Source organism: Protopterus annectens, chromosome 7.part0 (assembly GCF_019279795.1).
Source record: "Protopterus annectens isolate FY-2018-M chromosome 7.part0, PAN1.0, whole genome shotgun sequence".
NCBI lineage: Eukaryota > Metazoa > Chordata > Ceratodontiformes > Protopteridae > Protopterus > Protopterus annectens.
This window is the reverse complement of record NC_056739.1, coordinates 1,229,360,692-1,229,382,983: the sequence shown is the minus strand read 5'-3', so window position 1 is coordinate 1,229,382,983 and position 22,292 is coordinate 1,229,360,692. Positions and strand designations below refer to the sequence as shown.

At 44.1% G+C, this 22,292-nt stretch overlaps 1 protein-coding gene across 1 annotated transcript in view; it reads left to right on the top strand.

The window, feature by feature from the left end:
• The window catches only part of LOC122806987 (semaphorin-3G-like), a 634,544-nt gene that overhangs the window by 427,521 nt on the left and 184,731 nt on the right, over nucleotides 1–22,292 (top strand). The window contains exons 6-7 of the mRNA XM_044077853.1: nucleotides 2,560–2,676; nucleotides 22,212–22,292. The exon at nucleotides 22,212–22,292 is cut by the window's right edge and continues 62 nt beyond it. Of these exons, the coding sequence (XP_043933788.1) occupies nucleotides 2,560–2,676; nucleotides 22,212–22,292 (198 nt within the window). The remainder of the gene's footprint in view (nucleotides 1–2,559; nucleotides 2,677–22,211) is intronic.

Here is a 22,292-nt window from a genome sequence, read left to right as displayed (position 1 = left end):
ACCTTACTTCCCATCATACTCTGAAGCAGTGCATCAACATGTTCCCCAGAGGGCAGTTACAAACCTTACTGCCCTTCATACTCTGAAGCAGTGCACCAACATGTTCACCAGTGGGCAGTTACGAACCTTACTGCCCATGATTTCTTGAAACAGTGCACCAACATTTTCTCATTTTTTTGTCAGTATGGGCCAGGATGTGCATTCCAACTGAGCTACCACCATCTCTGTGACAAAGCTACATATTTACTAAAGTTCATACTTAGTACTTTTAGCCATTGCTAAACCATTCTGTATACTTTTCCATTGTATAAGCTTTTTAGTCCACATTGCACAACCTTTTCTTGGTATTGCATTGTTCATTCTCTCTCTGACCCTAAGTATTGCAGAATATATTTTCCCTGTTAGCTGTGATGTAAGACCTTCTCATGTTTAGAATTTGATTATGTAAGTTTATTTTCATCGTTTCTTGTCTATTAGATGATCTTTGGATTTAAAATGAGAACATGTGGTCAGACACTAAAATTGTGTTAAGCCTCCGTGTTTTACCACTAGGTAGCACTACTAGAGTCATGGAAATTATGGGTTGATCTAAAAGATATTTTTAGTTAATATTGCTCACTACTGCTGGTTACTGAACTTGTTAGCTGGCTGATTTTACTTATTGGGTTGATTATTTGTTTGCATTTCCTAACTGGGAAGTGGCCACTTTCTGAAGTCCCAGGGAGAAAAATCACCACAGATATTAACGTACAAAAATTCAGTACACATTATAGTATGGCATGTTGAGTTCCAGCAAATTGAGCTGATGGATCATTTCAAATAAAAATACCACATTTCATCAAAAAGTAACTAGTAGTATTGCTTGAAGCAGGGGACAAGCTCCCTGCATCAAGTAACTTGATATATCTTCTGAGGTCACTACCCTATTGTACGACAGTTTGCTTTGAACTTATGGAGTAGTGGAAAATGCTCATCTTCTAGCTAAAATCTACAGAGTATAGAAGTGAAGAGCATATGTATATATTGGCAGTGGACAAGCAAGCACCATGACAAAAACAGTGTCTGAACTGTGTAGATCCTGTCTAGACTTTGGTAAATGTAGGTCTCTCTATACCCATATAGCTTGTCCCACTCCACTTTCACTGTTAATCCAAAATATCTCATTTTTATGGTTTATTACAAATGAGTCCAAACAATTTTATTAAAATTACTTCCTCAATTGATGCCTTGTTCAAAAAGGTTAATGCAAGACCATCTTTTGATAAGATGGAGGTACTAGAATTGTCTTAAGTTAAGACAGTGATATTAAAATGACAAGCCTGCCTCTTATCTAAAAATTGATCTGGTCCAGCAGAGTTAATTGGACAAACAAAATATAAATAAGAGAGATTTGTTTTGGTCATAGTAATACAGTGATGAATTTTTACTCTTTTGAGTCATAACTGCAGTGAATTATAGTTAGATTACAGTTTGTAGTGACTGTGGTGAATCTTTTGTGTAAGAAGGGTCATAAACAACATATTAGACCAGTTTTCCTTCTTCTCAATATAGTAAAAAAAGGAGTAGTTCTAGAACCAAGCCTAGAGACGCTTGTATCAATAATAGTCCTTGCCCTATGGCTTACAGTTTCACCACCCTGATCCATGACTGCAGGTACCTGTAGGTCTCTCTATACCTGTATAGCTTGTCCCACTCCACTTTCACTGTTAATCCAAAATCTCTACATATTAATGCCGGATTTTACTTAGCACGACTTGAAAGAAGTCCTCTTACGATGTTTCGTCATCTTAACTGGGGCTGTGAAAGTTTACAGCAGTAATCAGATTAGATATTGATAAGTATTAGATTATCTTCCACCCACCTTGCAGGTCTTGCCATTGGCTATTCAGCTCAAGGCCTAAGTGTCACCTAGATAGTGTGATGACTGTGTACCTAGCGTCAAAGAAATAACCCAAAATCTGAACTGTGGAAAGAAACAAAACAAAAGCTAGTATGGATTGCTTTTAGGTGTCTGCGGGTACTGGCTTTAGCATCAAAGTGCATCTACAGAATTCTTCAGAGCAACTGTTATATTAACAACTGTAATAATGTACTATATGTATCACCCAGTGGCCTCAATGTTATTATCACCTGCAAGCATACTAAGAACATAACCTTTGCACTTAAAAAAAACAAGTAAGGAAAGTACAAGGGATTTATGTTCTGACTGCAGGATCCTGCATCATCGACCCAATGTCCTTGCAACATATATGAGTTGTGTGCAACAATAGTATGGGTCACATGGTATAGTATAGCTTAGATGCAGTTGCATGGGCTAGATTGGGTGCATCTCTGGTGAATAATAATAACAGAAATCAACAAACCCTTAAAAGAAGATATCGAAGAGTGCATGGAAACCAATTACAGAACTGAGTTGGGCTGACTGAAGTTTGAGCTTTGTAAAATGAATTATTCCAGAACTACAGTGACAGATGGAGCTGAGTTAATCAGGCATACTAATATATACAACATTTGATTTACTGCACTCTGATCATGCTTTTACTTATCTTGTTTTGGCAGGTGGTGAATTGTATTCTGGTTTAACAGCAGATTTCTTAGGGCGTGACCCTCTCATTTTTCGCAGCATGGGAACCCGATCTACTATGAGGACAGAGACTGACCAGCGCCTTTTGCATGGTAATGAATAAATGTTATGTTTATCTTTTTTTTTTAAGGAAGTTAAATGTGATCCAGTGCTGGACTGAACTATCCTTAATGTAATCTCACAGAAGGTATACAGGTATTTAGCTTATGAGTATGTGACACATTCTACTTTTCCAATAAAGAGAACTGGTTGAGTTTTAACTACAACAATTAAGAATTACACACTTGTAAAAGTAGAAAAACAACATACAGAAATATAAAAAGTATGCACAATTTATAAAGATCACCTTGGTTAGTGATTTCAAGCCTCCAGTTTGTTACTACAAACCTTGGAAATTTCAGTTACTGTGGAAAAATAAATGCATTTTTGTATGTAGCATTTTGTTTTTTTGGGGGGGGGGTGATAAATCCTAGTCAGTACGCTACAAGAGGTTCCATTTCACAGCCCATTTTCTGGGCTCCTCATATATTCCACCACAGTAGTCTTCTATTGCTATTTAAAAGTTTTTCCCTTAATGATGGCATGTAATCTATACATCTTAAAACCGTAAATAAATTGTTTTACTTGATGTTCTTCATGTTTCACTGTTGCAGTCATCACATTTGGGTTATCCCTGCCAAGGTAGCCCTCGGCCGGCCCGAATACCAGAGGCTTAGTATTTCTGCGTCAGTTGCTGTCACTTCAGGACTGATGTCAGGTCATCAGTAGTATAAAGTAAGGCAGCCGACACCATTACATCAGTCTTTCTTGCCGAGGAGCCTGAAGCAGAAGCAGTTCGCATGAGTGCCTGTCGGCCACTACCTGAGTTTCGTCTTCTGAATTGAAGCTGAAGTCTTCTAAAGCTAAGTACCCCATTGGGGATCCTTTTTTCTTGCTCTAACCAATGTCAGAAAAAGTTAACAATTGTCTCGCCTGTGGAAAGCAAATACCACACTGAGACTTTCATTCTTACTGCGTCACTTGCTTAGGCCCAGACCATGACGTCCATCGCTGTCGCTTTTGTGCTTTGTTTAACGCCAGAACTATACATCATCGGGTCCTTATTGTAGCTAGATATTTTAGCTTACAGTCCTCAAATTTCAATATGGCTTCGGTAAGCCATCCGGCAGCAGATCTTCCAAAAAAAATCTAAGGATAAAGACAGAGACAGACCACACAGGTCCAAACCTACCGATGACGCTTATGTTAAGCTAGTAATCACTTCTCTGGTCCTCAGTGAGGTGCTTTCACAGTCCATGATGACCACTTCTGTGGATTTGCAAGCTATTACCAAGACCCTTTCGGAGTCCGGTATGCCACCAAACTCTTCTTCGACTAAGGATTCTGCGGTTGTCTCTACCTTGGATGGGTCTGGAGCCGCTGAGCAGGCACCGGCTTTCGGGGAAGTACTTCGCACTACCAATTCTCAACACAAACCAACGACTTCTTTCGAGTCTACCATTCTATCAAAAACTACCGAGTTTCTAAGGCCCAGAGTACAAACCACACCCAAGAAACCGACGACCCAATGTCAGGCACCTGCTTCCTTGCCTCAGTCTCAAATGCTTTAAATGGTGGAAGACCTTATCATGCTGATCAGGGGAAGCCAAGCTACCCCTTCCAAAAGAAAAAGAGATCTGTCCTTAGTAGTTTTATGTGAACAGGCGCCTGATGACTCTAATGCATCTGAATATGAAGACATGCAACCCTTCTCTGCTTATGAGGATTCTGATGCAGAAGAATCTATTCCTTCAGCTTCTCCACCCGAGGACTTTTCCTTTGGGGAAACCCTTCATACCTTAAGGGAGTATTTCCAATGGGAATGTCAGGACTACCCTTAGTCTAAAAAGAGACAGCACAGACCCCTGGCCATTCCCCCAGTCCTGGATGTTGTGGATGATGTTTTCATGGAATCCAGTTTGACTCCTGACACCCTCCCCCCTGCTCCCAGAATACCTGACAGGTATTACAGAGTCCCTGACTCACACAAATTTCTTTTCAAAAATCCTACTGCTGACCCTGAGGTAATTTCTCAAGGGCCTAAAGGAATTAAAGAAACCTCTGCTAAGAATCCCACCCCCTCAGATAGGGATTCCAGAGCACTAGACAGATGGGGTAAAAAAGTATACACCTCTGCTACTCTTGCTATCAGAGCACTAAATTGTCAGTTCCATATGCTAGAATTTCAGAAATATACCATGGAACTCCTCAAACAAAAAGTGTCTTCCTTTCCTGCTTGTGCAGAATCTAAAAAGTTACAAGAGTTAATGCATTCTGCAAATCAAGTAACTAAGCACACCTTACACTGTGGTTTTGATGCCCTAGAAGTGTCTTGCAGGGCAGAAGTCATTGGTTCTGTCCTTAGAAGGCATGCTTGGCTTAAGGAACAGCGCTTGCCAGATCATGTCAAATCTAAATTACTGGATGCACCCATGCACAAAGACAACTTATTTGGCACCAAGGCAGAGGAGGTCTTAAAAAAGATGGAAGAAAAAGCTAAATCTATGTAGACAGTTAAGGATTTCCTACAGGTCCAGCCACCCAGGTTCAGCAGGCATTGCCTCTCCAAGCACTGGGCCTTTCCTGCCTCCCCCCAGGTCAGTTCAGCCCAGATCCCGGGGAAGCAGACCTCCCAGACAGCAGCCACAGGGAATGCAGAGATCAAAGCCTTGGAGTTCCTCCACCTTTAAACCAGAGAGTTCAAAGCCACCCCTCATGGTAAGAACTCACAATGACTCTCCTCCCCCACCCCTCCCTCTGCCCACCTGCACTTGCCCCTAGGAGGAAAACTCTCCTTCCATGCAAGCACCTGGGCCACCATTACCAACAACCGCTGGGTCCTCAACATAGTGTCCCAGGGATACAAATTTTCTTTCCACACTCTTCCAACCCCAAAAGGGTTCCCAGATCCACCTCCAAACCAGTGGGCAGAGGCAAAAAAGCAAGTCCTTTCCTTGCTCTCTATGAGGGCAATAGAGCATGTTCCTACAGAACAGATAGGCCAAGGTTTCTACTCCAGACTTTTTCTGGTACCCAGAAAAGAGTGCACCTGCTGCCCCATCCTCGATCTATCCATTCTAAAAACCTTCCTGGTGATACCAGACTTCCAAGTGTTCACCCTCAGCAACTGCTACCCATGCTCTCCAAGAATGCTTCGCTAGCCACCCTAGACCTAAAAGAGGTCTACCTCCACATTCCTATCAGGGAATCATGCAGGAAATGTCTATGTTTTAGGGTAGGATCTCTGCACTTTCAGTTCTCTGTGCTTCCCTTTGGCTTATCTACTGCTCCCAGAGTTTTCACAAAATGTCTGGCTCCCGCCATTGCCTTTTGCAGACAAAGGAATATCCAAATTTACCCATACTTACATGACTGCCTAATTCAGGCAGACAGTCAGGAAAAGCTGCTCAAGCACCTGGCCTTTGTAAAGTCCCTACTGACCTCCCTAGGATACACTATCAATGCAAAGAAATCCAAACTAGTACCCACCCAAAGGATTATATTCCTGGGAACAAGCCTGGACACAGCATCCCAGATGGCATTCCTTACACCAGAAAAGCAAACTTACCTGACAGCTTACTTCTCTCAACTAGCCACCAGACCCCAGTTATCTGCAAGGAAAATCCTGCAAGTTCTCGGATTCATGGCATCTTGTATTCTACTCATTCCATATGCCAGACTGCATATGAGGAAACTTCAGTGGTACCTAAAAAGCCTTTGGTGTCAACACTCTTAAGACCTGGAAACTCTTCTACCAGTGATACCTTGCCTAAGGAAAGATTTTCTTTGGTGGGCAGCAGTATTGCTCCCACAACAAGGGACTACCTTTCTCACCATCCCCCACCACACAGACCCTCACCACAGATGCATCAGATTATGCCTGGCATGCACATCTGGACGGCAGGTGCATACAGGGCCAATGGAGCCCACAACAAATCCATCTGCAAATCAACCAAAAAGAGATGTTAGCTGTCCACCACACACTGACAGCTTTCAACCCCCTTCTCTCTCCAGGGGCTCTTCTGATCAAAACAGACAACACCACTGTGATGTGGTATATCAGCAAGTAGGGAGAGACTCACTCTTACCCACTATGCAGGATGGCCATGACCCTTTGGCACACAGTCTCAGCCATGCAGCTCTACATGTTAGCACAATTCCTGCCAGGCTCTGTAAACTCTCTGGCAGACCACTTAAGCAGAAATCTTCTGGACCCACACGAGTGGCAGCTAGACCAAAGAACTTTCACCTTAATGACTCAGAAATGGGGCACCCCGAAGGTCAACCTCTTTGCCTTCCATACCAACTATCAGCTCAACAAGTTCTGCACCAGGGAGCATCACTGCATAGCTTGGAAAGTGGATGCCCTATTCTTCTTCTGGGTCAATCTCTCAGTCTATGCATTTCCCTCACTACCTCTCATCACCAGGGTACTGCTCAAAATAAGGGAGGAAAAAACAAGTACAGTTCTGATTGCTCCAGACTGGCTTCGCCAGCACTGGTACCCATTGCTGTGCAGCCTGTCCCCTCTGCCACCATGGCATCTCCCTCAGACCCCAACCCTCCTGACCCAGAGGGAAGGACAATTCATGCATCCCCAGTTGCAGACCCTCATTTTGGCAGCCTGGCTTATTCTCTGACCACTGATTAATCTGCCAATCTCAGTAAACAAGTTCTAGATGTTATACGTGAGGCTAGACACCCAAGCACTAGAAATTCGTATGCTGACAAATGGAAAAGGTTCTGCACCTGGATTCATGCTAAGGGAGCCAATATGGCACAGCTCTCCCTACCTCTCATCCTGGATTATCTAGCTGACCTTCTGCACAGTGGTCTGTCCTTTTCTTCTATTAAAATTCATGCCTCTGCTATCTCTGCTAATTTCCGCACTGAGCACACCCTTTCTCACACCCTCTGATCAAACAGTTCCTAAGAGGAGCTAGCAACTTGAGGTCACCAAGAAGAGCACCTACCCCAGCTTGGGACCTAAACTTTGTGTTGGAAAAGCTCACCCTGCCCCCCTTTGAAACAGCATCTTCAGCAGAGTTAAAGTTTCTCTTCTGGAAGACAGCTTTTCTTCCGGCCATCACTTCAGCCAGAAGAGTCTCATAGCTGTAGAGCCCTTCATCATCTTCCATGCTGACAGGGTGTCCTTCAGGACTAACCCATCCTTCATGCCCAAAGTGGTGTCCAGTGTGGCTCTCACCCAATCCATCCATTTGCCCACCTTTTTCCCTAACCCACAAAACAAGGAAGAAATGATTCTGCACTTTCTACATGTGCACAGACAGCTCAGATTCCATCTAGACAGGACCAAATCATTCACAGAGACTGATCAATTACTGGTCAGCTTTGCTTCTGGGGCAGAGGGCAAAGCCATCTCCAAACAAACCATTTCCAAATGGATAGCACACTGCATCCATTTCTGTTACAAGCAACATGGAAAACCTCCCCCTAAGGGGGTCAGGACTCACTCTACCAGAGCAGCCTCCACCTCTGCAGCTTTCCTCAGAGGAGTCCCCACCAGGGACATCCTGGAGGCTGCCACCTGGACATCTGTTCACACTTTCACCAAACATTACCACCTGCCTATCTTCTCCAAATCCAGAGCAGGCTTTGCACAGCAGTCTTGCAGGGCATCCTAGCCAGCCCCTAGTCTCCTTGACTGCCTCCACCCTTTTCCTCAGCTTTGGGAATCAACCCAAATGTGATGACTGCAACAGTGAAACACGAAGAACATAGTACAGTTGTGTACACTTAGCATAAATGTAGATGTTCGAGTGTATTCACTGTTGCAGTCCTGGTTTCCCTCCCTCCATCCCCCTCTTCTTTCTCTCTCTATCCTTATAAGGAACTTTTTGGTATTTACTTTCTACTGGTGGGGTTCTTCAATCATATCCTAGCTCCCACTTGAGGGGTCCTGACAGTTAGGGCAAGAAAAACTGATGTAATGGTATCGGCTGCCTTACTTTATACTACTGACGACTTGACATCAGTCCTGAAGTGACAGCAACCGACACAGAAATACTAAGCCTCTGGTATTTGGTCCGGCTGACGGCTACCCTGGCAGGGATAACCCAAATGTGATGACTGCAACAGTGAATACACTTGAACATCTACATTTATGGAAAGTGTACACAACTGTAACACAAAACACACACCTACATTCGCGGAGGCTCTCAGTAAAAACCTGCCCAAGCAACAGGGGCCTCCAAAGCAGAAACACAAGCAACCTCCACCCCCCAACACAACCCAAATGACACACAGCCCACAAACTCAGTGTGCCACTAAACCACAGCCCATAAGGCATAACAACGTACCCAACACTCTAGTCATAGGTGACTCTATAGTCAGGCACACTGATGTTCCACTCACCAGGCTAAACAAGGAGAAAGTTACTGTCAGCTGCCTGTTGGGTGCCATGATCCACCACATAACGCATGCACTCAGGTCACTCCATAATAAGTACAAATATGACTCTGTCATTGTCCATGTTGGTGTGAATGACCTGAGACGTACCTCCTTGGACTACATGAAAAGGGACATGGAGGAGCTGTTCGATCTTGTAGTCCAGGCAGGTATGACCCTAGCCCTGAGTAGCATCCTGCCATCACCCAGAATGATACCACAGTACAAGGACAAAATGATTGACTTCAACAATTGGCTAAGCTTCTGGTGTCATTCTAAGGGGATCCAGTATCTGTCTGCCTGGGATGACATGATCGACAAGCCATGATGCTTTGCCAGAGATGGCCTGCACCTGTCGCCCCTGGGATTCCAGATACTGGATAAGGCTCTAGCCACCCCTATAGTGCCTTTTTTAGGCAAGGTTCAAATGACAAATTCACCACCCTAACAGGTACAGGAAAGAAGAATCTGAGGGTATTGCTACTCAATGCTAGAAGGCTAAACCTCAAAATGCACTCTCTTGAGGCACTCCTTAAAATGGAGAACATTGACATCTGTGCAGTGACAGAGACCTGGTTCAAGGCTCCAGAGAGTAGCCCTGCATTACCAGGCTATAATTCATACCACACCGTTCGGCCACCTAACCTGGACCGAAACACTAAAGGCAGAGGTGTGTCCATATTCATTAAGGATATCCACACCTCCAGGCTAGTTGCTCAGCATAATGCATCCAAGATTATCCAAGTGCAACTAACTCTGGGTAAGACTGCAATCCAAATTGTAGCTTGCTACAGATCCCCCACCATGCCCCAGGATTCACACTCCTCATTTCTTAATACACTGGAAAATATTAGGGTACAACCTAACACCCTAATAATGGGCGATTTCAACTACCCTACCATTAACTGGGAAAACTACCCATGTACCAACTCTTGTGCTCAACATTTTCTGGAATTCATAAATTCCAATGCCATGGATCAACTTATCCATACCCGCACCAGAGGCAGCATTATCCTAGACCTGGTTATTACCAACATGGGCAACCGGTGCTCCACACCAGAGGTCAATTCCACGTTTGTCAGATCCGACCATAAGCTAATCACCCTAGACATCCACATCCCTCCCCACCCCCTATTAGGGAAACCACAGTAAAAAATTTCTCCAAAGCCAACTTCATGCTTCTTAAGACAGAAGTGGCAAACTTCACGACACCCATGCTGACGGACAATAGAGGTATGACTGCTGAATTCTACACAAATGCACTTTATAAGCACTTACATGAGTGCATGGATCGTGCAATCCCTAACAGAACCAAGATGCTATCCTCCAAAAAAAGGAAGGCAATCTGGTGGTCCCCTGCCATAAACAAACTCTACAACAGAAGAAAGAAACTGTTGCAAAAAAGAGTAAAATCCCATGATTGGAGAAACTCCCTGGTCAGCTTCAGTAAGAAGCTGAGATCCCTCATAAAATCCTCCAAAGCTAGTTATGAAAACAAAATCGCCACTGACTCTAAAGACAACCACAAAGCATTCTATAGCTATGTCAAGAATCTCAATGGCAACACTCAGATCTGCTCTGAGTTACAGCACAATGGCACTAAATATACAGAACCAACGGATATTGCCGACATCCTGACAGATAGGTTCAGTGCTAACTTTACCCCTCTGTCATCCCCTAAAGGGCCCATCTCTATACCAGAAGAATGAAAATTTCCAGTAATCACGGCTGCACAGGTAAAAAACACACTATCCAAAGCCAAGAACACAGCATCCATGGGACCTGACGACATCCCAGGCTGTGTTCTACATGAACTACAGAATGAACTGGCACCCCACCTAAGTACCATGTTCAATCATAGCCTCACCTCAGGCTATGTGCCCACTGAATGGTACACAGCGACAGTTATCCCACTACACAAAGGGGGAGCCACCACAGACCCTGGAAACTACCGCCTCATTAGCCTAACGAGCCTGGTCTGCAAGGCTATGGAGCGTATCATCATGGAACTTATAAACTATGACATTGGTACTCTCCAAACTCAGGACCCCACCCAGTTCGGGTTTGTAAAAGGCAGATCATGTCTCCTAAACCTGATAGACTTCTTTGAAGCAGTCACCAAAGCTGTAGATGAGGGTAAGGTGGTTCACACAGCCTATCTAGATCTCGCCAAGGCTTTTGACACCATCCCCCACTCTGGAATTATAGATAAACTCACTAAACTAGGTATAAATCCCTATGTCACAAGATGGGTTGCCAACTGGCTCACTAACAGAACCCACACTGTGAAAGTAGCAGACTCCAAATCCAGCTTCAGACCAGTGACAAGTGGAGTACCACAGGGTTCAGTCCTGGGTCCTCTCCTGTTTGGTATCTACTTCTCTGAAGTACAGGCCAACACAGAAGGTCTTTGGCTAACGGTTCGCAGATGACTGCAAACTAGGAGCCATAATCAAAACTCCAAAAGATGTGGACATCCTGCAAAAGGGCCTTGCTGAGACAGATGCCTGGTGTCAAAGCCATGGCCTCAAGCTCAATGCCAAAAAGTGCATTGTCATTCCTTTGGTAAAAACTCAGTACCCATGAACTACCACATAGGTGGTAGTCTACTTAACACCGAAAGTGTGATAAGAGACCTTGGGACACAGGTGGACAGTAGTCTCTCCTTTGATAATCACATCGCCACAGTAGTCAGGAAATCCTTCTATGTGGCACACCTCATCACAAAAGGTTTCTCATCCAGGAAAAAAGAGGTCATTGTTCCCCTCTACTCATCACTCATTAGACCCATTATAGAGTACAATGCCCCTTTTGGTATGTACCTCACAAGACATCTACAACAACTGGAAAGGCCACAGAAATACCTCACAAAGAGGATTACCGGCCTCAAAGAGATGCCCTATGCAGAACATCTCAAAAAACTACAGCTTTAGTCCATTGCATATCACCTACTCAGAGGCGATCTCTGCCTAACACACAAAGCTATGTCAAACCCAGAGCTTTTAGACATGCTCCACTTAAAGAAACCCCAATCGCTATGAGCTACATGCTCTTGGGACCTAAACCTCATCACCACAATAAACAGAACATGCTGGAGGGATAGATTCCTGTCCCAGAGACTTCCCATACTCTGGAACAAACTACCTATCTATATCAAACAAAGCTCCTCATTAGCACTGTTCAAGAAAAATCTTGATGATTGGATGGGAGATAGGAAATTCACCCCGGGGATCACTTCTGTGGCTCTGCTCGACAGTGGCACAGGAAAATAATTTTCTTGGGTGGCGAAAGCCAGGGGTACCTTTGGCTAGGCTTATATAGGCCCTAGGGCCAATAGTCTAGTACCTACCTATGAACCTATGAACTTCATGACACCCATGCAGATGGACAATACAGTTACAACTGCTGAATCCTACACAAATGTACTCTATAAGCACTTACATGAGTGAATGGATCGTGCTATCCCAAGCAGAACCAAGACACTATCCTCCAAAAAAAGGAAGCCAATCTGGTGGTCCCCTGCCATAAACAAACTGTACAACAGAAGGAAGAAACTGTTGCAAAAGAGAGTAAAATCCCATGAGTGGAGGAGCTCCCTGGTCAGCCTCAGTAAGAAGCTGAGATCCCTTATAACATCCTTCAAAGCTAGCTATGAAAACAAAATCACCATTAATTCTAAGGACAACCACAAAGCATTCTATAGCTATGTCAAGACTCTTGATGGCAACACCTAGATCTGCTCTGAGTTACATAACGGCACGAAAATTACAGAACCAACTGATGTTGCCACCATCCTGGCAGATAGGTTCAGTGCTAACTTTACCCCCCTCCCCAAAGGGCCCATATCTATACAGGAAGAATGCAGAGTCCCTGTAATCACAACTACGCAGGTAAAAGCTGCACTCTCTAAAGCCAAAAACACAGCATCCATGGGACCGGACAACATTCCAGGCTGTGTTTTACATGAACTTCAGAATGAACTGGCTCCCCACTTAAGCACCATGTTCAATAATAGCCTTGCATCAGGCTCTGTGCCCACTGAATGGTGCACAGCAACAGTTATCCCACTCTACAAAGGGGGAGCCACCACTGATCCCAGGAACTATTGACTTATTAGCCTGACGAGCCTGGTCTGCAAGGTCATGGAACATATCATCATGGAACCCATAAACAAAGACACTGGTAACCTCCAAACTCTGGATCCCACCCAGTTCGGGTTTGTGAAAGGCAGATCATGCCTCTTGAACCTGATCGACTTCTTTGAGGCAGTCACCAAAGCCATAGATGAGGGTAAGGTGGTTCACACAGCCTATCTTGACCTCGCCAAGGCTTTTGACACTATCCCCCATTCTGGAATTATAGCTAAACTCACTAAACTAGGTATAAATCCCTACGTCACAAGATAAGTTGCCAACTGGCTCACTGACAAAACCCACACTGTAAAAGTTGCAGACTCCAAATCTGACCTCAAAGCAGTGGGTTCTGTCCTGGGACCTCTCCTGTTTGGTATCTACTTCTCTGAAGTACAGGCTAACACAGAAGACCTCTGGCTAATGAAGTTCACAGATGACTGCAAACTAGGAGCCATAGTCAAGTTTCCAAATGATGTGGACATCCTACAGAAGGGCCTCGCTGAGATAGATGCCTGGTGTCAGAGCCATGTCCTCAAACTCAATGCCAAAATGTGCAGTGCCATCTCCTTTGGTAAAAACTCTGTACCCATGAACTACCACATAGGCAGCAATCTACTTAACACTGAATGTGTGATAAGAGACCTTGAGACCCAGGTGGACAGTAGTCTCTCCTTTGATAGTCACATTGCCACAGTAGTCAGGAAGTCCTTCTACATGGCACACCTCATCATAAAAGTGTTCTCATCCAGGAAAAAAGAGGTTATTGTTCCCCTCTACTCGACACTCATTAGACCCATTATAGAGTACAACGCTCCTTTTGGAATGTGCCTCACAAGACATCTGCAGCAGCTGGAAAGGCCACAGAAGTACCTCACAAAGAGGATTACTGGCCTCAAACAAATGCCCTACACTGACCACCTCAAAAACTCCAGCTTTACTCCGTAGCATATTGCCTACTCCAAGGTGATCACTGCCTAAAATATAAAGCTATGTCAAACCCAGAGCTGTTGGATATGCTACACCTAAAGAAATCCCAGTCCCTCCGAGCTACACACTCTAGGCTCCTAAACCTTGTCACCACAATAAACAGGACATGCTGGAGGGATAGATTCCTGTCCCAGAGACTTCCCATACTCTGGAACAGGCTACCCATCTATGTCAAGCAAAGTTCTTCATTAGCACTCTTCAAGAAAAATCTTGATGAGTGGATGGGAAATAGGAAATACACCCCGGGGATCACTTCTGTGTCTCTGCTCGACAGTGGCACAGGAAAATAACTTTCTTGGGTGGCATAAGCCAGGGAACCTTGTTGGCTAGGCTTATGTAGGCCCTTCGGCTGATAGCCTAGTACCTACCTATGAACTAGTGAAATAAAGTATCAAACTGTATGATTTCAAATAATTGAGATCCACAAAGAGCTATATTTGTTTTGAAGATGTTTATCATGTTAGCCTTGGTAAATGTGTCAGAATGATCAAAGAATTTTGAAATGTCATATGGTTAAGTCTACAATTACCTAACCTTGCCAAATCAATAACAAGCTGGCATTGCTGAGGAGAGGTCAAACATTAATTACTCCAGGGCTTTCTATCCAGATCAAAAAAGCAAAAACCAAAAGACATGACCCAAAAGTGATCCTTGGAGAATATCTGTTATTTTCAGAATACATGCTCTTGAATAGAGTGGTTGTGTGATTGCGTTATGACTTGCTGGTACATTCATTGCAGATATTTCCTAAATCATCCTAAAAAGTAGCTCTCATGTAAGGCCAGTATTTATAGACGTTCTTCGTGTTTCACTGTTGCAGTCATCACATTTGGGTTATCCCTGCCAGGGTAGCCCTCGGCCAGCCTGAATACTAGAGACTTAGTATTTCTGCAACAGTTGCTGTTGCTTGAGGACAACAATGCCATTATATCAGTCTTTCTTGTCATAGAGCCCAAAGCAGAATCAGTTTGTACAAGTGCCGGTCGACCGCTACCTGAGTTTCATTTCCAAAATGAAGTTGAAGTCTTCGAAAACTAATTTCCCCATTGGGGATCCTTTCTTCTTTCACTAACCGATGTCAGAAAAAGTTAATAATTGTCTTACCTGTGGAAAGCAAATACCACACCAGGACTTCCACTCTTGCTGCATCACTTGTCTTGGCCCAGACCATGACGTCCATCATTGTCGGTTCTGTGCTTTATTTAACCCCAGAACTATTCATCGTCGACCCCTTATTGTAGCCAGTTATTTCCATTTACAGTCCTCGAATTCCGATATGGCTTCATTAAGCCATCCGACAACAGATCTTCCAAAAAAATGTAAAGATAAAGACAGAGACAGACCGCACAGGACCAAGCCTTCCGACAATGCTTCCATTAAGTTGGTTGTCAGTCCTCTGGAACTCAGTGAAGCGCTTTTGCAGCCTCTGATGCCCGCTTTAGTTAATTTGCAGGCCACTACCAAGACCCTTTCAGAGTCCCATATGCTGCAGAACTCTTCTTTGTCTAAGGATCCTGTGGTCATCTCTACCTTGGATAGGTCCGGAGCCACTGTGCAGGCAGGCACTGGCTTCCAAGGAAGTCCTTCGCAACACCAAATCCCAACATAAACCAATGCCTTCTTTCACAGCTACTGTTCTTTTGAAAATTAGTTCCTTAGTCCCAGGGGTCAAACCACACCCAAGAAACCGATTACCGATTCTCAGGCGCCTGCTCCCTTGCCTCATTCTCAAATGCTTAACATGGCAGAAGACCTTTTCATGCTGATTAGGGGAAGCCAAGCCACTCCCTCAAATAGGAAAAGAGATCTGTCTCCAGTAGTTTTATCTGAACAAGAGTCAGATGAATCTGATGCATCTGACTATGAAGACATGCAGCCTCTCTCCTGAGGATTCTGATGCAGAGGAATCCATTCCTTCAGCCTCTCCCCCAGAGGATTTTTCCTTTGGGGAAACCCTGCATATCTTAAGGGAGCATTTCCAATGGGAGAGTCAAAACTACCTACAGTCTAAAAAGAGACTCAGAGAGTTCCTGGACCTTCCCACAATACAGGCCCTTAGCCATCCCCCTCCCCCCAGTCCTAGATGTGGTGGAAGATGTCTTCCTTGAATCCAGCTTGACTCCAGATGCCCTCCCTCCTGCTTCCAGGAAAACCAGACTGGTACTATAGAGTCCCTGACTCATACAAATATCTTTTTAAAAATCCTACAGCTGACTCTGAGGTCATTACTCAAGGGCCTAAAGGGATTAAAGCAACCTCAGCTACGAATCCCACCCCCTTCAGACAGGGATTCCTGAGCACTGTACAGATGGGGTATAGAACTATACACCTCAGCTACTCTTGCTATCAGGGCACTAAATTATCAGTTCCATATGCTTAAGTATCAGCAACATACCTTGGAACTCCTTAAACAAAAAATTTCCTCTTTTCCTGCATTTGGCAGAATCTAAAGATTTACAGGACTTAATGCATTTTGCTGGTCAAGTAACTAAACACACTTTGTACTGTGGTTTTGACTCCCTAGAAACTTCTTGCAGGGCAGCAGTCACTGGATCTGTCATTAGAAGACTGCATGGCTTAAGGAACAACCCCGGCAACACCATCTCAAATCAACATTGTTGGATGCACCCTTGCACAAAGATAACTTATTTGGTACTAAAGCAAAAGAGGTCTTAAAAAAGATGGAAGAAAAAGCAAAATCTATGCAGACTGTTAAAGATTTTTTACATGTCCAGCCCCCTAGGTTCAGCAGGCATTTTCCCTCTAAGCACTGGTCATTTCCTGCTCTAAGTAGACAGGGCCAGCCTAGGCTCCGTGGAAGCAGACCCCCCCCCCCCCAGACAGCAGCCCCAGGGGTTGCAGAGATCTAAGCAGTAGACTACCTCCACTTCAAAACCATGGAGTTCTAAGCCACCCGTTATGGTAAGAACTCACAATGACTTGCCCCTTCCCAACCTCACCTCTGCCCATCTTCACATACCCCTAGGAGGAAAACTCTCCTTTCACTCAAACACCTGGGCCACCATTACCAAGGACAAGTGGGTTCTAAACATTGTATTCCAGGGGTAAAAATTCTCCTTCCACACTCTTCCAACCCCAAAAGGGTTCCCAGATCTACCACCAAATCAGTGGGCAGAGGCTCAAAAGCAAATCCATTCCCTGCTGTCCTTGGGGACATTAGAGCACATTCCTGCAGAGCAGATAGACCAAGGCTTCTACTCCAGACATTTTCTGGTGCCCAAAAAAGAGGACACCTGGTGCCCCATCCTCGATCTATCCATTCTAAACACCTTTCTGGTAATCCCAAAATTCAAAATGCTCACCCTCCAGCAGCTGCTACCCATGCTGTCCAAGGATGCCTTGCTAGCCACCCTGGAGCTAAAAGAGGCCTACCTCCACATTCCTATCAGGGAGTCCTGCAGAAAATATCTCTGCTTCAAGGTAGGATTTCAACACTTTCAGTTCTCTGTGCTTCCCTTTGGCTTATCTACTGCTTCCAGAGTTTTCACAAAATGCCTGGCTCCAGCCATTGCCTTTTGCAGACAAAGAAATATTCAAATTTACCCCTACTTAGATGACTGCCTTATTCAGGCAGGCAGCCAGGAAAAGCTGCTCAAAGACCTGATCTTTGTAAAGGACCTACTAACCTCCCTAGAGTACACAATCATCGAAAAGAAATCCCAACAGGTACCCACCAAAAGGATAATCTTCCTGGCAGCAAGTCTGGACACAACATCCCAGATGGCATGCCTTACACCAGAGAAACACATTTTCCTATCAGCTTACATCTCTCAACTGGCCACCAGGCCCCAGCTTTCTGATAGAAAAATCCTGCAAGCCCTGGGGTTCATGGTCTCTTGCATACTCCTCATTCCATATGCCAGACTGCATATGAGGAAACGTCAGTGGTACCTAAAGAGCCTTTGGTGTCAACAGTCTCAAGACTTGGAAACTCTTCTACTTATTATTCCTTGCCTGAGGAAGGAATTTCTTTGGTGGGCAACAGCCTGCTCCCACAACAAGGGACTGACCTTCTCCCCATACCCTGCCACCCAGACCCTCACCACAGATGCATCAGACTATGCTTGGGGTGCACACCTGGATGGCAGGGGCATACAGGACCAATGGAACCCCCAGTAACCCCCCTGCACATCAATCAAAAAGAGATGATGGCTGTGCAGCAGGCTTTGATAGCTTTCAAACCTCTTCTCTCTCCAGGGATTCTCCTGATCAAAACAGACAACACCACTGTGATGTTGTACACCAACAAGCAGGGAGGGATTCACTCCTACCCACTGTGCAGTCTGGCCATGACCCTTTGGTTCACAGCCTCTTCCATGCAAATAGACCTGTTACCACAATACCTGCCAGGCTCTCTCAACTCCCTGACAGACCAATTAAGCAGAAAGCTCTTGGACCCTCACGAGTGGCAGCTCAACAGAAACACCTTCTTCCTAATAACTCAGAAATGGGGAACCTCAGAGATCGACCTTTTTGCCTCCCACACCAATATTCAGCTCAGCAAATTCTGCACCAGGGAGCATCACTGCATTGGCTTGAAAAGTGGATGCCCTGTGTAAACCTCTCGGTCTATGCCTTTCCTCCCCTACCTCTCATTCCCAGGGTACTACTCAAAATAAGGGAGGAAAAACCAAGGACCATTCTCATAGCTCCAGACTGGCCCAGACAGCACTGGTACCCCTTGCTGTGCAGCCTGTCCCCTCTGCCTCCATGGAATCTTCCTCAGATTCCAAACCTCCTATCCCAGAGGGAAGGGGGATTCATGCACCCCCAATTGCAGACACTCAGTTTGGCAGCTTGGCTTATACCCTAACCCCTGACCAATCTGCCATCCTCAGTAAACAGGTTTTGGATGTTATTCGAGAGGCCAGACACTCTAGCATCAGAAAGTCTTATGCAGATAAATGGAAAAAGTTCTGCACCTGAATCCAGGCTAATGGGGCCAATACATCACAGCCCTCCATCCCTCTCATCCTGGATTTCTTAGCTGACCTACTACACAGTGGTCTCTCTTTCTCTTCTATTTTTTTTTCACACCCTCTGATTAAACAGTTCCTCAGAGGGGCTAGCAACTTGAGCCCCCCCCCAGAAGGGCACCAGTACCAGCTTGGGTCTTTAACTTTGTCTTGGAAAAGCTTACCCTGCCCCCTTTCAAACCAGCTTCTTCTGCACAGCTAAAATTTCTCACCTGGAAGACAGCCTTCCTCCTGGTCATCACTTCAGCCAGAAGAGTCTCTGAGCTGCAAGCTCTCATGGCTGTGATATCCCTCAGAACTAATCCATCCTTCATGCCCAAGGTGGTGTCCAGTGTGGGTCTCAACCAATCCATCGATTTACCCACCTTTTTTCCTAACCCCCAAAACAAGGGGGAAAGGATTCTGCACTCTCTAGATGTGCACAGAAAGCTTATATAAAATCTGGACAGAACTAAACCCATCAGAAAGTCTGAGCAATTGCTGGTTAGCTTTGCTTCAGGGGCAGAAGGCAAAGCCATCTCTAAGCAAACCATTTCGAAATGGATAGCACACTGCATCCATTTCTGCTACAAACAGCATGGCAAGCCTCCCCCTAGGGGGGTCAGGACACACTCCACCAGAGCAGCCTCCACTTCTCCAGCTTTCCTCAGTGGAGTCCCCACCAGGGACATCCTGGAGGCTGCCACCTGAACATCTGTTCATACTTTTACCAAGCATTATCACCTGCCTTTCTTCTCCACATCCTGGGTAGGGTTTGCCTCTGCAGTCTTGCAGGGCATGCTAGCCAGCCCCTAGCTTCCTGGACTGCCTCCATCCATTTCCTCAGCTTTGGGAATCTACCCAAATGTGATGACTGCAACATTGAAACACTAGGAACATAGTACAGTTGTGTACACTTACCATATATGTAGATGTTCGAGTGTATTCAGTGTTGCAGTCCTGGTTTCCCTCCCTCAATCCCTCTTTCTCTTTTTCTTCCTTGTTGTTCTCCTTTCCTTACAAGGGACATATTAGTATTTATTTTCCACTGGTGGGTTCTACCACCAGAGCCTGGCCTCCTACTTTGGGGGTTCCTGGCAGGTTAGAGCAAGTAAAACTGATGTAATGGCGTCACCTGCCTTCTTTTATACCACTGACGACCTGACGTCAGTCCTCAAGCGACAGCAACCAATACAGAAATACTAAGTGTCTGGTGTTCAGGCTGGCCGAGGGCTACCTGCCAGGGATAACCCAAATGTGATGACTACAACAGTGAATGCACTCCAACATCTACATTTATTATAAGTGTACACAACTGTAATTTGCTTGTGCAAATATTTTAGGGACAATACCCTGGACTATGAATACTGCCATAAATCTTTTTACCCCTAGACAATGCTTGTTTTAATTCAATTGTGGCAATATGTTTACTCAATAGGAGCTTGCAATTATCTCAGCCATGGTTTTGTCAGAACCAGCGTAACTGAAGTTATCATTTGTTCTTCATACATAAACTGGATTTATATTGTTTGCTGTGGGGTTTATTGTCATTTTGAGTGTAGTATAAAGATTGCTTCTGTATGTGGTTTTGCTAACTTTCTTCACCTGCTTGGTGGTTTCTGGCAGTGTTTATGTTATGGGTTCAAGAGTTGTGTTTTCAGTTTAGTATGATTCTTTTTATGGAATGAATTCTTACAGAATGAGTAGGAAGCATTATTTCGTTGGCTACATAAGGGGCAGCCCATGAATATAAAAATTAATCCAAGAAGTATTAAGTACTTAGTATTCTGAAAATGTTTTAAGTGATAAGTTATAGGAAACAAGAAGACTTAAAAAATTTGGTAGGTGTCTCCCATATCTGTCTGTTTAATGAGTGGCTATGATGCTGGAGAATTTCTAATGTAAGGATCCGTCTCATGGAAGTGCATAGCTCCCACCTGTGGCCACAAGGAACATAGTGCATAAATGAGGCAGTGACGCACAAACCAGATGACTGTATGCTGGTGAGATAGTTTAGGCAAATTCTCCAGGTACAACAAAAAATGTGACAACAGCTGGGCTACTAGTTCATCATATATGCATTAAGAGAATTGTTGCCACTGGTTAGGTTACAAAGAAAAGCACAATTAAGAAGTTGATATACTTTCCTTAACTACAGAAGTTAACATAACTACTTTGAGATGCAACATGCTTTAAAGAGGCCAGCATATTTATACGCCTCCACGTTGTCTTTGAAAAATATAAAAGACCATGTTTTTGATTGTAATAGTTTTTAAATTGAATTTCTATAAGGTTAGCATCCATACAGTTTTTTTAAACAAGAAGCAGCTTCATTAAACCATCACTGACTACCTAGGCAAACATACATTTATATAAATTAAACAAATCACACCAACACAATCCTAATTGCAAGCATTTAAATCACAAACCATAATGATACACTCCCAGTTGCAAACATTATAAATCACTTATAATCTACCCAATTTTTCTCATTCAAACATTACATAGCTCATTTAACTTCTGCCACCTTTTAAACCTCATTCCTTCCTTGTATGTATTGTTCCCACAGTTCCCATTTTTTTCCTATGTAGTTTGCTCCTACCCCTTTCTAAAGATCTCAGTTCCAGTTGTTTTATTTCTGTTACTATATTCACTGCTTCCTGTATAGTTTGTTTAGATTTTGATTTCCATTTTCTAGTAATTGCTTTTTTGGCAGCGACCATTATTAGACACAGCAAGGCCTTACCATGTCTAGCCAATTCCAGTTCTGTATCATAGCTCAGAAAAATCATCTCCCTCATCAGACCAATCTGCCCACCCGGTATTTCCAACAGGTTTGATGAAATATCCCTTTATTAAACATGAAATTTGTTGCAAGATTACCCTGATTCTTAAATTAGTAACCAGTGAGAGTTACTTCTTTCTCAGATTTTCCACATTCTCCAGTGTCCCATAAACTGTAGATTATAATGCATCCTAATTTTATTTATTTCTGCAGTACAGATTTCTTCAAATAAGATTTTATATTTAAGTCTTAATACAAATTAATTTATATGTTATTCTCTTTGTGCTTTTACTTTGCAGATCCAAAGTTTGTGGCTGCCCACCTGATCCCAGACAATGCAGATAGAGACAACGATAAAGTATATTTCTTTTTCACAGAGA